This window comes from Microtus oregoni, unplaced genomic scaffold (genome assembly GCF_018167655.1).
Source record: "Microtus oregoni isolate MIOR12 unplaced genomic scaffold, Mior012 000032F_ref0000030, whole genome shotgun sequence".
In the NCBI taxonomy this organism is placed as follows: domain Eukaryota; kingdom Metazoa; phylum Chordata; class Mammalia; order Rodentia; family Cricetidae; genus Microtus; species Microtus oregoni.
Genome location: NW_024543091.1, coordinates 7602985 through 7619866, shown reverse-complemented (window position 1 = coordinate 7619866; position 16882 = coordinate 7602985). Strand labels below are relative to the sequence as shown.

Here is a 16882-nt window from a genome sequence, read left to right as displayed (position 1 = left end):
GGAAGGAGAACTGTGGTTGGTATTGCAAAATGAACAAAAATTTTAAAATAAAAAAAATGAAACAGGAGGCATGATAACTAAGTTAAACACTACAGAAATACCAAAATAGAGAAAAGCTGACATCCACAGAAGTTAGAGCAGAATAGAGTAAGGAAGGTGGTGGGGGGAGAGGAGGCGCTTGCCGGTTATCCCATGTTTCTGTACCATGCTGCCACTAAGGCCTCCTCTCCTCTTCTGGGATCTGACCACTCATTCTGAATCCCACTCACTTGATCTTGCCATGACCCTGAAACTCTCCATTAATCTTTGATCTTGACAACTAAATTGTGAACTGCTGAAGGGGAAGAGGCTGATATTTACTGTTTGATAGTGTTTTACTTCAGAAGAAAATCAGAGAAAGTAATCTACAAACCCTAGCATCAAAGGCTGGACAAAGAGCATTAGAAACGGAATTAGTAAGCAAATTTGCAAGCACGTTAAATATTCCCTATGTTTCCATAAAACAGGGCACAACTCACGGGTTGTCTCATAAGCCGTCGCCGGGGGAGATTCGCCCTCATCATACACGGCAGAAACGCTCACTGTGTACGGGGTTTGAGAGGAGAGGTCTTTGAGGGTGGTGCTGGCCCTTGATCTATCCACCTCCACCTGTAACAGGAAGAAAACAGTGGGACCGCTCCTTCAAGGATTTGCTGTGGCCTCTCTGATGCTCACTAGAGCTCTCAGCACAAGAACAGAAGAGTCGTGATTCCAAAAAAAAAAAAAAAAAAAAAAAAAGGAGAATTTTCAATTTGCTTAAGAATCCAAAACATAGGCACAACTTAAATGCTTCCAAAAATCATATGGACTGGAGTCATAATGGTCTGATTTTCAAGCAAGCAATGAATGCCTATGGCTTCAAGTAACCAAGCCATTTTTATCTGCTTCTTTTAATATCATTGTTTATTACTTTCAGCAATGCTCTCTTATACATATCTCATTTGTTGGGTGCAAAGAACTTTGTGAGGCCCACTGTCCATTAAATTCATTTGAAATGAAAATCCAAAATAAAATAAATGTGTACAGATCTATAAATTAAAATTTGTGCACTACATAAATGACAAAGTTATACAAAGGCATAAAGGTTTGGTTTCAAAAATACCTCTAGAATTCTGGCATTAAAAGCCCTCAAGCAGACCCAATTTTTAAACCCGTATTCCTAGGAAGCCACCCCTTTTTGCTCCCACATGGCAGTATAAAAAGTTGTGCACCCCAACATCACCTCAAAAATATCATCCCAAAAGGCACCTCACTCTCACAGCCTGTCTCACTGAACTGCCCACCTGTGCCATTTTACTATCTAACACACTCCCTTCCCTCAACTGCATCTTCTCACCACCTCGGATTTTTAGAATATTGGGCATTTTTAGTCTTTCATAGACTAGAGAGCACCATATAAGGAAACTAGACAGGAAGGAAATGCCGCGTGGATTCTATAACTCTTTATCTACTAAGGGATGATGTTTTTGAGATGAACACCACACAGCAGAACACTTCCAAACTAAATCTAACACAGTCCAATATCTTACTGATTTTCCAAAAAAAATATCTTAACCTCACAAATGTTCCGCCTTTCATTAACAAAGTGGCAAGTGTTCAAAACACACTATCATCTGTCTACCCTTGATAAAGTTATGTTGTTAAGCCTTGCAGGAAAACAACTATTTCCATATATCGTCTTATCTCCAACCTACCTCCTTGAACTCCTCTTCTGGAGTTTTGTATCTAACAATGTATTTACGAACTTTCCCAAGCACAGGTTCCCAGATGACATTCATGGTGCTATGAGTCACATCTCTGAGTTTCACATCTTGAGGTCTGGGTAAGGGTACTGAAAGAAGCACAAGACATTAGAACCAGATGTAGAGCCTCCACCACAGTCTTCAGCATCTGAAGCCTTCAGGAAGTTGCTTGGAGAAAACTTAAAGGTGCGTAGCTACTGGTTTGTTGTTATCGTTGTTTTGTCTTATTTTGGTTTTTGGTTTGTTTTGTTTTGTTTTGTTTAGAGACAGGGTATCTTTGTGTAATCCTGACTGCCCCGGAACTCACTCTTTCAACTAGGCTCGCCTCGGGGATCCAACTGCCTCTGCCTCTCTGTTTCTGGGATTAAAGGCATGCACCACCATGCCAAGCTTGATTTTTAATGAAAAAATAGAAATACCATTTTTTTTACCAGACAGAGTTGCTTTATTCTCTAGAAGGTCTTTTAGAAATAGGATATATTCTTTCATTGCCCTGCTGACTTATTGTTTACATTAACTGCTTGCTGCTCAGCCATAATGAATCATAAATTCACCATAAATGATGTGTCTTCAGATATTTAAATAAGATAATACTAAAAAATTAATCAATCAAGGCGTGCTCCCTTAAGGATGTTACAGATCCTCTCTTGATTACTTTTCATAACTGGGCAGTAAGACCCTATTCCTGAAATCACCAAATACCTGGTAGAACATGGGATAAGTCCAGCTGATCATAACCTATGAACTGAATCCCTATTGATTAACTTTCATAGTGGTAGAAAGGGTTCTATACACTACCATAACCATCATTCTTACACAGCTGTGAATGCTGAAGGCTACAGTAATGACCGGGCTGGCAAGATATGCTCACTCATTCACTAGTGGCATGAAAGCCATGGGAGTAACCAACTACTTTCTGATTTGATTTGTCTTGCTCCAAAAGATGAAATACACACTCATCACCACCATTATCAAAGCAAACAACCTGTGACTGGGCAGGTCATAAGCCATAGATGAGAACGTACTACTATTACTCTGATAAATAAATAAAATATTAAATCAACACCCAATGACTTATCACTGTATCCATAAATTAATGCCATCACCAGGGAAACAGATGGTAACTAAAAACAGAAATCCACAACTGGTCAAGGTGTAAAGAATAAGATATTGGGAAGGTTTAGCCCTAAACAATACATCTACATTACAACCTCTCCTCAGAAATCATTTGAGAAAGGGGAACAGAAAGCTTTTAAAAGCTAGATGTGGTAGATGACTACAAGCTAACAGTATTCTCCAAACTCAACAGGAAAAAATGTACATATGAATTCACAGAAATTATGACAGCATGCACAAGACCTGTACAAACTTGAGCCAGACTTAATCCAGAAAGGAGATTGGAGGTGAGCATTAAGTCCCACCCCTGCTGAGATGCCATTGGCAATTGATACCTTCTGGGAGAATGAGTGTGTCAATTTTCTTTAAATGAGTGGACCTGTGCTTCGTTGGCTACCTATATGCCAAGGGTATATGAGCAGCACAAACTGGACACAATAGGTTTTAAAAGGAAAACAGAACACAAAGTTGGGTGGTTAGGGCAGGAAGGTGAATCTAGGAGACACTGGGGGAATATGATCAAGATACACTGCATGAAATTCTCCAAGAATTAATAAAAGAATATTATAGGGGTTACTATATAAAACAGTTATGAGAAATAAAAATAAAAATGGACCAATGTTAGGTAACCACTAAGCTTGTAAGAATATTTGCCTAAATTGTTGGAAGAAAATATAAATAACAAAATTTTGCCAAATCAAACAAATGATTACCTTTAGAAAAAGGAGAAGATAATGAACAAAAGAAAAACATCGTTAGTTTTTTGCACAGGGTCTTTTTATACAGCCTTGACTAGCTGAAGCTCATGATGTAAACCAGGCTAGTCTTTGAATGCACAGGATCTGCCTGATTCTGCTTCCTGAGTGGTGGAATTAAAGCTGCACACTACCACCCTTGGTTTTTTATTTATTATTTTTTATTTTTATTTTTCTCTTGTTTTACATATCTACCTCCTTCTAGCTGCCCACTGGACCATTTCTCTTTGTCTTTTGTTTCAGCTCTGTGGGTCTCTCATCTTGAATCCCTATTTCTGCCACCATCTTCTGTCCCCTCTATATTTCCATTGCTTTTGGTTTTCTGCATTGGCGTCTTTCTCCCATCTCCTTCCCCAACTGCTGTAGTCTAGAACCATTCCCAAATCCCTGGTACTATTTATCTGCCATCTCACTGTGAGGCTTGGGTTTTCTAACATGTGTTTCCAATCTGAACTAAATCCCACCCTCTCTTGTATCACTACCCACATCCACAAAACCGCCAGCCCTGGTTAGTATCTAACACATAAAAATGATAAATCTTTATACACCGTCAACAAATTTATCCTGTCAGGCTCTTTCTTTTCTCTGCCACATGATGCTTATGTTTCCTCAATATCTTTTTTTCCATCAAGTTCCTTCTTCAGTTTCCTTAGAAGGTAGGCTAAGGAGTACTACATTTAAGACAAATATATCTCAGAAATTTTTACTTCTCCAAGCAAAATCAAAGTACACTTCTCATAAAGGGAACTCACTAAACCCTCAAGGGAACAACCCTCATCAGCCCAAGACACCGACCAGCACACAGAATCACTGCAGATCAAGAAAAGGCCTCCTACACACTGCTTTCTAAACTCTAAGCCTGATGACTGGGACATAGTGCATGTTCAATTGTAGGACGGAGTGGACTGATTAATTGACATACTAGAAATGAGCATTCATAGGGGCCAGTTTCCACTTCAACAAGAACTCAAAATGCCTGAACTTAACTTAAATACCCTTCTCCAAACTGAAGCCACAGAATAGTCCTGATCACATGTGTCTTACATGCTGTACTTAATAGATTAAACCATTCAGTGTTATTTCATGTTATTTGATTAACACATTGCTTAGAGCAACTCTAAAACTCTGCTGCTGATAGGCTATGCCTCAAAATAAGGTTCATTAAACATAAAAAAGGATAGCCGGGTGGTAATGGTGCCTGCATTTAATTCCAGCACTTAGGAGGCCGAGGCAGGAGAATCTCTGTGGGTTCAAGGCCAGTCTCACCTGCAGGAGCCTGTTCCATGACAGACACCAAAGCTACACAGAGATACCATCTTGAAAAACAAAACAAAAGATAGGCAGGTTGATTGATTGATCAGTCCTGACATGGCCAGATATGACAGAATACAGTCTCAGAAAAGGTTCTACTTGGAGGAATAAAGGAGAGTGGAAAGGGACAGAGTAGTGAAGGACAAATATAAGGAAAGTGCATGGTATAAATATATGGAATGATGAAATTACACCTACTACTTCATATATTAACAAAAATAATAACTACAATTATGCATTAATTATCAAACTATCACTAACATCATGTGGAAATATTCCAACAAATGTTAACTTTAACAGCAATAAGAAAAGAAAAAAGCCAGTAACATCTTACATGTGACTTCCCGAGCTTTGGCAGGTTCACTAGTGAGGTCATGCAGGACAGCTTGGACCGTGACCTCATATTCAGTGTTAGGAAGGAGGCCAGTCAGCTGCACGTCGTTCACTGTTGGACCCACACGCATCTGCACAAGGGCATGCCAGGGGGAAAATAAAACATGTGAGTCAGGGCTTCCAATTTCTGGGAGATACAGCAGAGGCCTGTTAGTAACCACTAGGTTAGAACACAGCTTTTACATTCAAAAGAACTGGATTATTTTTTTCTTTCACACCAATGTTTTTTTTTAATGGGTTACAGGTCACAAACTTCATTTCTATTTTTGGTTGGGTTATAGAGTCATAAATTGATTCATAAGTATTGGCAGTATAATAGAACTGTCAACCTATAAAGTCTGAGAAGAGCAGAGTAATTAAGAAACAGGTGTCTCTCACCTCTTTGGGTTTTGCTGCTTCAGGGGTTCTAACTGGTTGGTGTGACACCATATAGCCAGTAGCTCCTCCCACAGGCTGCCATTGCACATGCATGGTGGTGGGGCCAATGTCATAAATATTCAGGCTAACTACAGGAACTGGCACTATGAAAACACAAAAGTGGACATCAGTGGAAACCCTCAAATAAATGTTTCCTATTTTGTTGATAACATATATGTTAACAGAAAGTGTGTTGCTTGAGAAATTGATGATTTACTATAGCTCCCTTCACGCATAAAGACCCAATGTCAGTTTTGATTGCACTTTATACACATTCCAACTCTTAAAAAGAGGAAAACGCTCAAAGTTCAGATTACAAATGGCATTCCAATGGAACCATATGAAAGCCAAAATAGATAAGCTTTCTGAGACTTTAATCCCTTTTTCTAGAACATCACTACGCTATTTTTATTCTTTCGTCATAGAACTTCAGACAGAAGTTACTAACCCATTATTTCACTTCATTCTTCTTTAACGAAGAAGAGGAAGAAGAAGAGGAGGAGGAGGAGGAGACAGAAAGAGGGAGAGAAAGAGAAAGAAAGGAAAGAAAGAAAGAAAGAAAGAAAGAAAGAAAGAAAGAAAGAAAGACATACTTAAGATTTGAGTTGACATCAATGACTGGAACACAGTGAGTTTGTCAAAGGCTGGCAAAAATTTCCTATGTGCCATGACCTCTTTCTTTGTCTTGGAAAAGAAACAATGGGGTTATATCCTTGTTGCTGCTCCCCATGGGACTTACGGGTTTTCTCTGTGCCCTTCAGAGGCTCGCTGTATTCATCCTCAACCACAGAGTACACGTTCACCACATATTCAGTCTCAGGCTTCAGGTCTTTCAGCACTGTGCTGGTTTCCAGTCGACTCACATAAAACTGGAGGGGAGAATAAATGGAAGAACAGTCAACTCCATTCTTCAAGCCAGACCTCCAAGCAGCTGTCTGAAGTAAGTTTAGAAGGTATCTCACGAGGCTTTGTCCTTTATTTTGAGAAATTACTAGATTGCAGAAAGATCTCAGGTGTGATAACGTAATTTATTTTTTGACATTTTTATTGATTTTTGTTGAGCTCTACATTTTTCTCTGCTCCCCTCCCTGCCTCTCCCTTCCCCTTTAGGCCTCTCCCAAGGTCCCCATGCTCCCAATTTACTCAGGAGGTGATAACATAATTTTTCCCAGCTTTCATTGCCGTATTTGTAAAACTAATAAATTCTCATCCTTAATAAGATTCACTTGTCAACTTTATGCATCTAATTCAAACTTATGAATCAATTAACTTGTTTGAAAAAATCATATTGATATTCTGAGCATTAGGAACATTTTTTTAAAAAGCTATTTCCCTTTCATGAAGTTCAAAGAGCAGTGCCTTGAGAGGAACAGAGAGGACCATTCTCCATTCATCTATTGTTTCTCACCCAACATTTTCCTCTGAGCTCTAATGAGAAGCACCCAATCGCAGCATGAGAAAGGAGGGCTTAAGAGTCATCTACTCACCTCCTGGCGTTTCCCTCCAGAAACAGGGTAATATTCCACCTTGTATCTGTCCACACTGTCAGAAGGAGGTGTCCAGCTCACTCTAAAGGAACGGTGAGTCCTCTCCGAAATAACTAAGTTAGATGGTGCTTCCAAGTCACCTGTGTGTGGAGATAAAGTGTACACACTCTTTCATTTCTGTAGCAAGGGGGTGAAGTAGGAAATTAGATTGAAACAGCACTGATCTACATAGAAGTTTTTACAGCCTTTCCTTCACATGGGAAGAGGGTAATGAATCTATATAGAGGCCTATTGCTCACTGACCTTTCTGAACAAATGGTCAAAAGGTTCCTTAATCTCAGAAGGTTCAAACTAGAGCTCTTTAAACACGATCTCCTGTTATTCATGAAACCACTAGTCAAAATGTCACCTGAACCCAAGACCTCTGAGTCATCTCTGGCACCATTTCCCCTCTCAACCCATTCGCATAATCAGAGGAAGGGACCAATCAATTCAACTTTTCCATTGTCTTAGGTTAGACCAAGATCACTACCTCATTACTATTTCTAGGCATATTCTAGGTTATATTCTATGAAGATAACACTAGTTGCTGTCTATGTTAAGTTTCTTATGTGTTTAGGTCTAAATAGGCAATAAGAAAATCTATTTTTTACTCAAGAAAAAATGAAAATAAGCATGTAATGATATTTTTAAATATAGAAATAACCATTTTAAAATAGCCAGTCTGTGGGTAGATAAGAGTAAATAACAGTGTCTATAAAATAACAATAAAAATAGACATGACAAATACATTGTGGACACAGCAAATATGTTGCAAATAATTTAAAGAGAAAGGAGTCACTCCTATGAGTCCATGACCTGACAAATCACTTTCTTATAAACTCTTCTGGGATTCTTTGTGAGCCCAAACTGGGTGAGCATGTCTACTTGGGTCAAAGTCAAGCTTGCAAAATTATCAAGTAGTTTTACTGTCTGGGAAACTTCAATGAATGCAACTATTACTTGGTTGATTAAAAAAATAAATAAATAAAGATAAAAGATGTTTTCATCCCCACTCAGAGTTCACTCCAATTGAATAAAAAAAGACATTTCTCTCAGCTAACCCAAAGCCAGAAGCCTACAAATTCTGGCTGCCCAGCTGGTCTATTTCTCCAGGGAAAAGGTCAGACTGTTGTTCAAAATCCAAAAGAGAAAATCTTTAAAAGTTTGGAGACAGAAGTTCAAGAAGGAACATGAAAAATAAAATGTGAGTGTAACCAAGGACCCAAATATTGTGAAGCATTTCTGCCACTCTGTTTACTGAACCACCCTACTTCTCTGAAACCATTGCAAGTTAATGACAGACTGTCTGCACACAATTCACATGTCTAACAGAGACGTCCTCATAGTCTAAGGAGCATGGATTTGTGTGTCGTTATTTTTGCAAAGCCCTTCAGTGTTGGTTCTTTCAATGTCCTATCTATCTGGGCCCTCTCCTGTCACTACAAACCCAGTTCTGAAATTTTGTTTCTAACCCCTAATCCCTTTCCATGGTTACCTCATTCAAAGCCCCACAACAACATCCCTAGGCATTTGACCCCAACTGAGTAACTTCTCGGTATCTATGTCTCTGCCAGTAAAGAAGGATTGCACTATTTCTAAAAGTCTCAAGTTTAGGACTGTAACTTCTCTTCACATCCAGGGGTTATCAGTGTAGAGCAGCAGATCTGACAGTCTACAATTGAAGAAAAGAAAGCAGGCATAGGATGCCTCTCCCAGGCCTATGTCTTAGGAAGCTGGAAGAGGCTACCAAACATTACTTAGCAATCCAAATCTCTGAGCTTGTTGTCGCCATCTGCATGACATAGCACTAACAAGAAACTGCGCCACTACGGAACAGATCCGAACCAGAAAGGGCGTCTCTTAACTCTCCTTTATTCTCTTCTCCCACTTTTGTGCATTTGCTGAGCCATATGGCCTAAATAAATCCTTAAAAACACTAGAAGCCATTTTCTAGTTTGATTCCGCCCCACCACCCCCAAAATATATCATTTACAAATGAACTAAAATAGAGATTCTTAACTAGGAGGTTCCCCCCAAGAAGACATTTGGCACCAGTAAAGACAATTCTACAAAAGTCTAGAATGGTTTCTACTATTTCTGTAAGGTTAAACTCATACTAACTTTCCCAGAACCAAGAAAAATAAATGAAGAACAATTTTACCAAAATCTTCCTATATAAAAAGGAAGGAATTTTCACTAACAAGGACAAAATTTTATAATTAATTTCCTAAAAGCCTTCGATTGTCCACTGTGTGCCAGATGCAGGTAACCTAAATTGTATGTCATATCTACTCACCACAACTCAGGGGATGCTCCTGGCAGCCAGGAAGCAAAAGCCTCTAACACTGCTGAGCGTTTCAGAGTGAGGTCCCCACCCAGACAGAGCAGCACCTGGCTAAGCTTACCAGGGCCCTTGACGCTGTTACACAAGTTGATGGTGAGGTCGTCCACAATCTTGGATAATGACTCAAAATCGGCCACATTGTATGCATGGATGTCATCTGGATCCGTGGCGATCATCTTTAGCTCAGCTTCATCAGCGTTCTTAATACCTTGGAAAACAGTTAATTACAAATTGAAAGCACCGTTCAGGACATGGTGATGGAATGAGGCAAATGCTTCAGGCCTTTTCCTTTTGAAAGTACTCTGCCACTGAGTCTGTAGAGGGGTACATGCAGGTGAGTGCCAAGTGCCCACAGAGGCCTCTGTAGGCAAATAAATCCCTTGTAGAATCTTATTCTTCTCAGATGTAGCAAGGTCTTGATCACTCCAAAACAACTAGAGCTGAAATGTCAAAGTAAGTATTAGCTTTTTCCCCTTTGTTAATTTATTTCAACTCCTCTCTCATGAGACTTTTGTTCGGAAGTGTCAAGAATTCTACCACCTCGCTGGTTTGAGTGACTACGGTAATCCAATAATATTTTTAACTACAAAAATGTCCTCAGCCCATCTGCCACCCAGGGCATCACTATCTTCTCCAGGTCTCACCAATAGCAAACAGTTCCACTCCTTCATCCTTGAGTTTCTTTGATGGAGCCTCCACGTCGTCTTGTGATTTCCCATCGGTAATGAGAACTCCAATTTTGCGAGCGCGAGGCCTCATGCCAGCTTGGGTCTTGAAGTTCTGTTGGCGAATGAAATTCAAAGCCATGCCTAGGGGGATTTTTAGAAGACAGCCAGTCACATCGTTTCTGAACTTTCTGCCTGACCAAAAGCACGTGCCAAATCTGCAGCAAAGCGTCCTGACTTACCCGTGAGGGTGTTTCCTCCTTTGTACGGTAAGTTCGCCACAGCCTGTAATAAACTCTTCTTGTCTCTGTGGGCATTTAACTGCCACTCTGTTCTGGGGTCTCCACTGTACTGAGCGAGAGCTAAAATGACACCATGGACGTTAGGATGGATTAAAGATCGCAGTTAAGTTGTCAAAGATCTTCAGTGTTGTCGGAAACCTACCAATTTGGACTCGCTTGGGACCAATTTCAAAGATTTCCACAATACGAGAAATGAAGCTTCTCACGGTTCTAAAATTTGCGCGGCCGATACTCCATGACCCATCCACCAGCAAGACAATGTCTGCTTCCGCTCTGGTGAGGCACTCCATCCCTGACACAGCAATTGTGAGACAGGACGGTAAGGAACACATAGTTGGCAGGTCGCTCCCTTTGCAGCTGCTGCCACCCAAGTTGTCTAGTTCAACATACCAGGTAAGCTTAATAATTCAAAGCCACAGCTATAATTTATTAACCTAAAATAAGTCACACAAGAACCAATTTCCCCAAAGATTCTTTCAGTGGCAAATCTTCATGTTTGACTATATTTCCTGACCATGATCATAGAACCTAGAGATATTAATTAAACCATGATGGTCAGTTTGAAAGGCTCACACAATCAATACCTAAAATAATAAATGAGAATGCATAGCTATCTAACAATAATTATAAATAATTTGAATAAGATTTGGATATTGCATTCTTCACTATTTAAGATATTAGCAAATAAATATAAGATGAACTGATTAAATATATAAACCATAAATGGTTTAAGTGAGCCAAAAATATCCCTTAAAATAATTAAGATACCAGGTAACTATTACAAGTTATAAGGATTAGACACATGACTCTTGAAATCAGAACTTTATGAAGTAAAAACATGCTTTGAAAATCTAACACACTGTTTTATTGTTTCACTGTTATTTTTTTAACTTTTTCATCTACCGTAGATAATTTCAGACAGCAAAGTTTGCACATTCAAAGAATTGAGGAAGGAGGAAGACAATTAGGAAAAATATGCAAAGAAATACACGAATCGAGGGCTGTGGGACAGACAAACACAGATACAAAGCGAAGGTGTTTGGGAAGAGAAAATAATCCCAATATCCTCAGTGACAAGCTACAAAATAAAAATATAAGCCAGTTAATGTCATCATAAGAGAAACAATGATACAATGCAAAATATCAAAATGTGACTTTCTTCCCGCCACGTCTAACTTTAAATCCTCTTTTTTCATGAAGCTTGAGTCCCCAGCTCTAAACTTCCCCATTCATTGCAATGTTATCAGATCATCTTTCTCTCAATTTTAAAAGGAAAGAAACTTAGGTGATGCCCATCACACTACCGACTACACAATGCCATGCGTGTCATACCTTTCCCAAGACGGAAGACCCCCAAACAGTGTTCCTAGGACCTACACCTTTAACATCTCTGGCTGTGCTAAGAATGACTCGTTTTAGCAAATGACTTTTTAAAAGTTTAGAAGTAAACTCGACCTCTTCCTCTCAACTTCAATTCTATTAAATGCTGTCTTGGTTCACATCAAGCCTGTATTTATGGCAAGGGGCAGAATGTCTAAAGGGTTTGTGCTACCATTTTGCTTGCAAGTCATTGATTGCCCACTTTTTCATATGTAAAACCTTCTTTCTCAGCCCAAATAAGCCACTGAAGTAAAAATATATAATCGTTATACCACAAGAAAATTGTATAACTAAAAAGAAAAATTAGAGAGTGTAATTACTGCTGTCACACTGAATAAACCCATTTTTAAATAACAGTATTTAATTAATGCAAAACTGAAAGAAAAAGCCAAAAATGGACTCAGATGGATTTCTTGAAGCAGTTCATTCAAACATAAAATAGTATGTGAATTATTTAAATATATTGTAGTGAAAAATTATAATTACTTGTCATTGTTTAATAACCTAACACTTCACATATGAAATAGTTTCACAATACTATTTCCTATAGAAATATAACTCAGTTTCTTACCAGAGGATAAAAATGGTGTCACGGTTGTATCAGAAAGGGTTGTCATCTCTTGCCCAACAAGGGGTAAACTTTCTCCTCCATCAAACATCCCAAAGACATTGACTCTATAGGTGGTGCCTGCCCTGGAACAGGGATGTGCACAGTGGGTATGGACCATGGGTTCAGGGAAGCAGTTTCCAACTTGTTAAAGATATCCGCCTTCATTAACAAACTTTTACCCACAGGAACTTAAAATGTTCAGTATTGTGAAAGAAGAAAAGTAGCTGCCATCTCATTCCCGCCTGACTCACAGGGAAGCAGCCACCCAGCATTCCAGGGAGCTCCGGGGATTCACAGCACCATTTCTGGACTGGCTTTGCTGCCAAAGGCAGCATTCCCCCCATGTGCCTCAGAAAGGAGAGGAAGGAGCTGCCTTTCTTCTGTTGCCTCTGAGTGAATCTCAGAGGCTTAAGGAGATTGAAATGTTTGATGTCTGCAAGGTAACTCAGGATGCTAAGCACTGTGCAGCGTCAAACAGTGACATCACCAACTTTCATCCTATCTACACAAGTGATCATGAACAGCAAGCATTAACAGGTTTAATGTTATTGAATGCACACTCGAACAGAGGAAGTTTCTAAGAGGAACACCCAGTAGCAGGTCGGTAGGACTGGATGGATGTGGAGTGCTGCTGTTCAAACTCACACTCCTCTGTTTCCCAACTCACTGTCTGAAACTAGACCTTGAATCAACCCAAGGCTGTTTTGCCAGCTGGCAACAAGCTCAGACGCTGGCCTTTGAGCTCCAGTGTGCTTCACTGCAGGGACACCCACACTGGGAGTCTCAGAATGAGTTACCTGGCCACACATTTCCACATGGCTGCAATTGTAAGAAAACTATGTGATAAGGACATGTTTAAATCCAAGGATTCCTTTTTTTAAAAGTTATCCCTGATTGCTTAATAACAAAAATTACTTGAAAATACAAACTATTTGTTTAATCTTAATTCTTTGCTTGTTTCTGAAAACAGATAAGAGGAGGTTCTATGTGCCAAATCTGATCATTTATATAAGTGATATAATCTTTAAGCACAAATACAGTTCATTCCTACCTAAGCTCCTCCAAGACAACTGTGTTGTCATATGGTCCAAGAACCAACTCCCCTAGTCTTCTGTCATCCCCTGTGGGGTGGAATGTGACTTTGTAACCTTTCACTTCCCCAGGGGCAGGCTCCCAAGTCACGCGGAAACTTGACATTGTCGGGTCAGAAGTTTTGAGGTTTCTTGGTGATTTAAACCGAGAAGCTGTAAAATGAAAAAGATTTTTTAAAAAGATTACCAATAAGATAGGCTTAAGTGTTTTTTATTCACACCCACAAAAATATGACTGAATAGAAAGTCAAGTCTAATAGCACAAGATGTCAGGGTCGCTAAAAGCCCTGTGAAACGGAGTGTTGACAGGGCGGCATAAACAAGTCTCGCGATTCGGGTGAGTCTTAGATTAATATATTAGCCGGTAGAATCATTTTACCAGGAACTAGATTTGCAAAGCAAATAATGCACTAATTAGACATGCCCCCTAATAAATACAACTTAATTTATTACAAATTGAAAGTGTTTGCATGCATGGTGCTGGAGCTTGAATCCAGGGTCTCACTCCTGTTGGGCAAATACTCGACAACTCAGCTACACACCCCCCCACCCCAGATTCAATTTGAAATGTTTACAGATGAAATCGATACATTCTAGCCTTCTTTTTGAAAGGCAGCATACTTTCTCCCCCAAAGGCATGATTCGTATTATTATTGTTGTATACCTGTTGTCCCTGATCCTTGCCTAAGCTTTCCTTCTCCTGTCTTATACATCGGGAGAACTGTAATGTCATATGTGGTCTGGGGTTGAAGTCTCTTTAGCACTGTTGAAGTGACTGTGGGTGGCACCTTAGCGACCATTTGTCTCCCTCCCCCTTGAGGGCGATACACAACACGGTAGTTGACAACTTTCCCTGGTGCTGGTTTCCATGTAACTCTCATCGTGTGTTCTGTTTCTTCATCCACTTTTAAGGTTTTGGAATCTTGGGATACTGTGAAACAAAAAAAATAATAATTTATAGCATGTCAAAAGAAAACTAATTTTGTTTGCCACCTCCTTCACGTGAGAAGAAACTGTATTCTTAAGTGTGCACACAAATGCTGAGCATCATAGTCTCTTGGGTTCATGATGGCATGTGAGCTTAATCTCAGGATGGCCTCTGTGGGATGCTTTTGCTTTATCCAGTTAATACTAAAAAAATGAGAGTTCATATTGCATGGATTTCCTAGTTGCATTCTAGAAACTTTAGTAAAGGAAAAGAAATTCATCTCCAAAGATGTGGTTTTAAATTTTTATTGTGCTTTCTCTGTAAAGAATTCCTCTAGTAATAAAGCCACAAGGAATACTAAAGATCAAAAATAAAGAATTAGAAATTTTATTCAGGCCTTTTCAGAAGAAGCTACAATCTGTAAGTAACTGGTCAGAGTCAGGATGATTGACAGCCATCTTCTGATTTCCATGTGCATGTAAGACTATGAACACAAAGGAATAGGCAACTCTAATAGGTGAAAACATCTCAAGGCTGGCAGATGAAAGCATACATACCAAGTATGTTAGGGAGCACTGTGGGTTAACGTGTATCTAATATGAAGCTAATACCATCACTCAGCTAGCTCTTTTAGCAATATTTAACTATTATGAATAACTGTCAGAAATAGATCATCCAATATCTTCAAACAACAATATCCCCTTTCTTATAAATAATAAGTTTATCATCAGAATCATTTAACTCAATACTAGAAGACTCGCAAGTACGCTAAAACTGAAGGAAACAAAATCAACTGTATTCTTTGATTTTAAAGAAATTTTCATGGTCAAGTGGGTAAGAATCATAACGAAACAGTTTTAAATAGGGAGGAAAAAAACTTTGTTAAAATAGTTTTCAGACAATGATCGTCAGTTAGCACCAGTGAACCCTAGGAACAGACTTGGGCTGACTCTGTGTTGGCCATTTTGTTGCTCGTGTGCTTCCAGGCACCAACACAGGCAGGTGGGACCCAGATGGAGCCCTGTGATTTTCCTAACTGATGAGACAGTGGGAGTCCACATCGAAGGGAGTCCACAGACAGAGAACTGCAGCAGAGAGAAGGCCACAGAGAAAATGTCCCCAAACACACAGAAAATCCTCCTTGGGTCCCCAACCCAGGGTAAGTCAGGGCATGTGTATGAGGAAAGTACCACAAACTAGAGAACACATCACCCGAAATAAACAGAACCACTCTTGAAGCTCACATGTGGTCAGAAAGCTTCCCCCAGCCAGAAGACCAAACCTTAGAATTGCGGTGATGCCATGCAAGGTGTACAGCAGGGGATTGCTTCGATAACTGGTGTAGGAGGCCCTTCTGTATTTGTGTTGCTTTCGTTGGTTATTAAAGAAACTGTCTTGGCCTAGTTGATAGGGTGAAATTCAGGTAGGTGGGGAAGACAGAACAGAATTCTGGGAGGAAGAGCAGAGTCAGGCAGACGCCATGGTTTTTCTGCCCTAGGCAGTCGCTGGTTAGACTCATGCTGGTAAGCCACAGTCAAGTGGTGATACACATTAATGGAGATGGGTTAAACTAATATGTGAGAGTTAGCCAATAAGAGGCTAGAGATAATGAGCCAGTCAGTAATTTAATTAATACAATTTCTGTGAGCTTATTTCGGGGGTTAAGATAGAGGGATGGCTGGGACCAAAAGCAGACCCTCTCCCTATTACAGATAACAAAGCAAAAGTACTTCAAAAAATAAAACAGGTCTTAACATGAATTTCAAAAAGATCAAACTATTTCCAAATAACTACATTCTAGGTAGGGGAACAAGATTAATATTTATAGTAATATACTTTCCAGAACCCAATAAAATAAAACTCACAATATATGGACTCAAATAAAAATTATATGGCACACCAAGAGCAAATTTATGACCTAAATTTTGGATGTAACAATTGTGTTCTCCCCAAAAATCATGTTGAAGCTCTAACCTCCAATGTGGATGCTCACAGGACCTTTGGGTTAAACAAGCTTATGTAGATGAGGTCCTAATCTAACGATATCAGTGCCCAGTGACCTTAGTAGAGAAAGTGGAGACACCAACCAGGTCAAACTCACCCTCCCTTATCCCCAACTCTGATGCAAAGAACCTAAGTGTGTGTGTATGTGTGTGTTCGTAGGTCATAAAGCTAGCAAAGGGGGGATTCATAAGAAAAGAAGAAGAGATTTTGGGGGAGAAAATAGAGTAATAAAATATCTGTAACTGGAAAACAGTAG

General features: G+C 39.5%; 1 protein-coding gene across 1 annotated transcript in view; it reads right to left on the bottom strand.

The window, feature by feature from the left end:
- Nucleotides 1–16882, bottom strand: part of Col12a1 (collagen type XII alpha 1 chain) — a 108023-nt gene that overhangs the window by 57249 nt on the left and 33892 nt on the right. The window contains exons 15-27 of the mRNA XM_041679795.1: nucleotides 14359–14625; nucleotides 13655–13847; nucleotides 12565–12686; nucleotides 10756–10905; nucleotides 10554–10673; nucleotides 10291–10455; nucleotides 9708–9854; nucleotides 7261–7400; nucleotides 6513–6642; nucleotides 5735–5877; nucleotides 5298–5427; nucleotides 1734–1870; nucleotides 519–648 (exon numbers count right to left, since the gene is read on the bottom strand). Coding sequence (XP_041535729.1) covers nucleotides 519–648; nucleotides 1734–1870; nucleotides 5298–5427; nucleotides 5735–5877; nucleotides 6513–6642; nucleotides 7261–7400; nucleotides 9708–9854; nucleotides 10291–10455; nucleotides 10554–10673; nucleotides 10756–10905; nucleotides 12565–12686; nucleotides 13655–13847; nucleotides 14359–14625 — 1974 coding nt within the window. The remainder of the gene's footprint in view (nucleotides 1–518; nucleotides 649–1733; nucleotides 1871–5297; nucleotides 5428–5734; nucleotides 5878–6512; nucleotides 6643–7260; nucleotides 7401–9707; nucleotides 9855–10290; nucleotides 10456–10553; nucleotides 10674–10755; nucleotides 10906–12564; nucleotides 12687–13654; nucleotides 13848–14358; nucleotides 14626–16882) is intronic.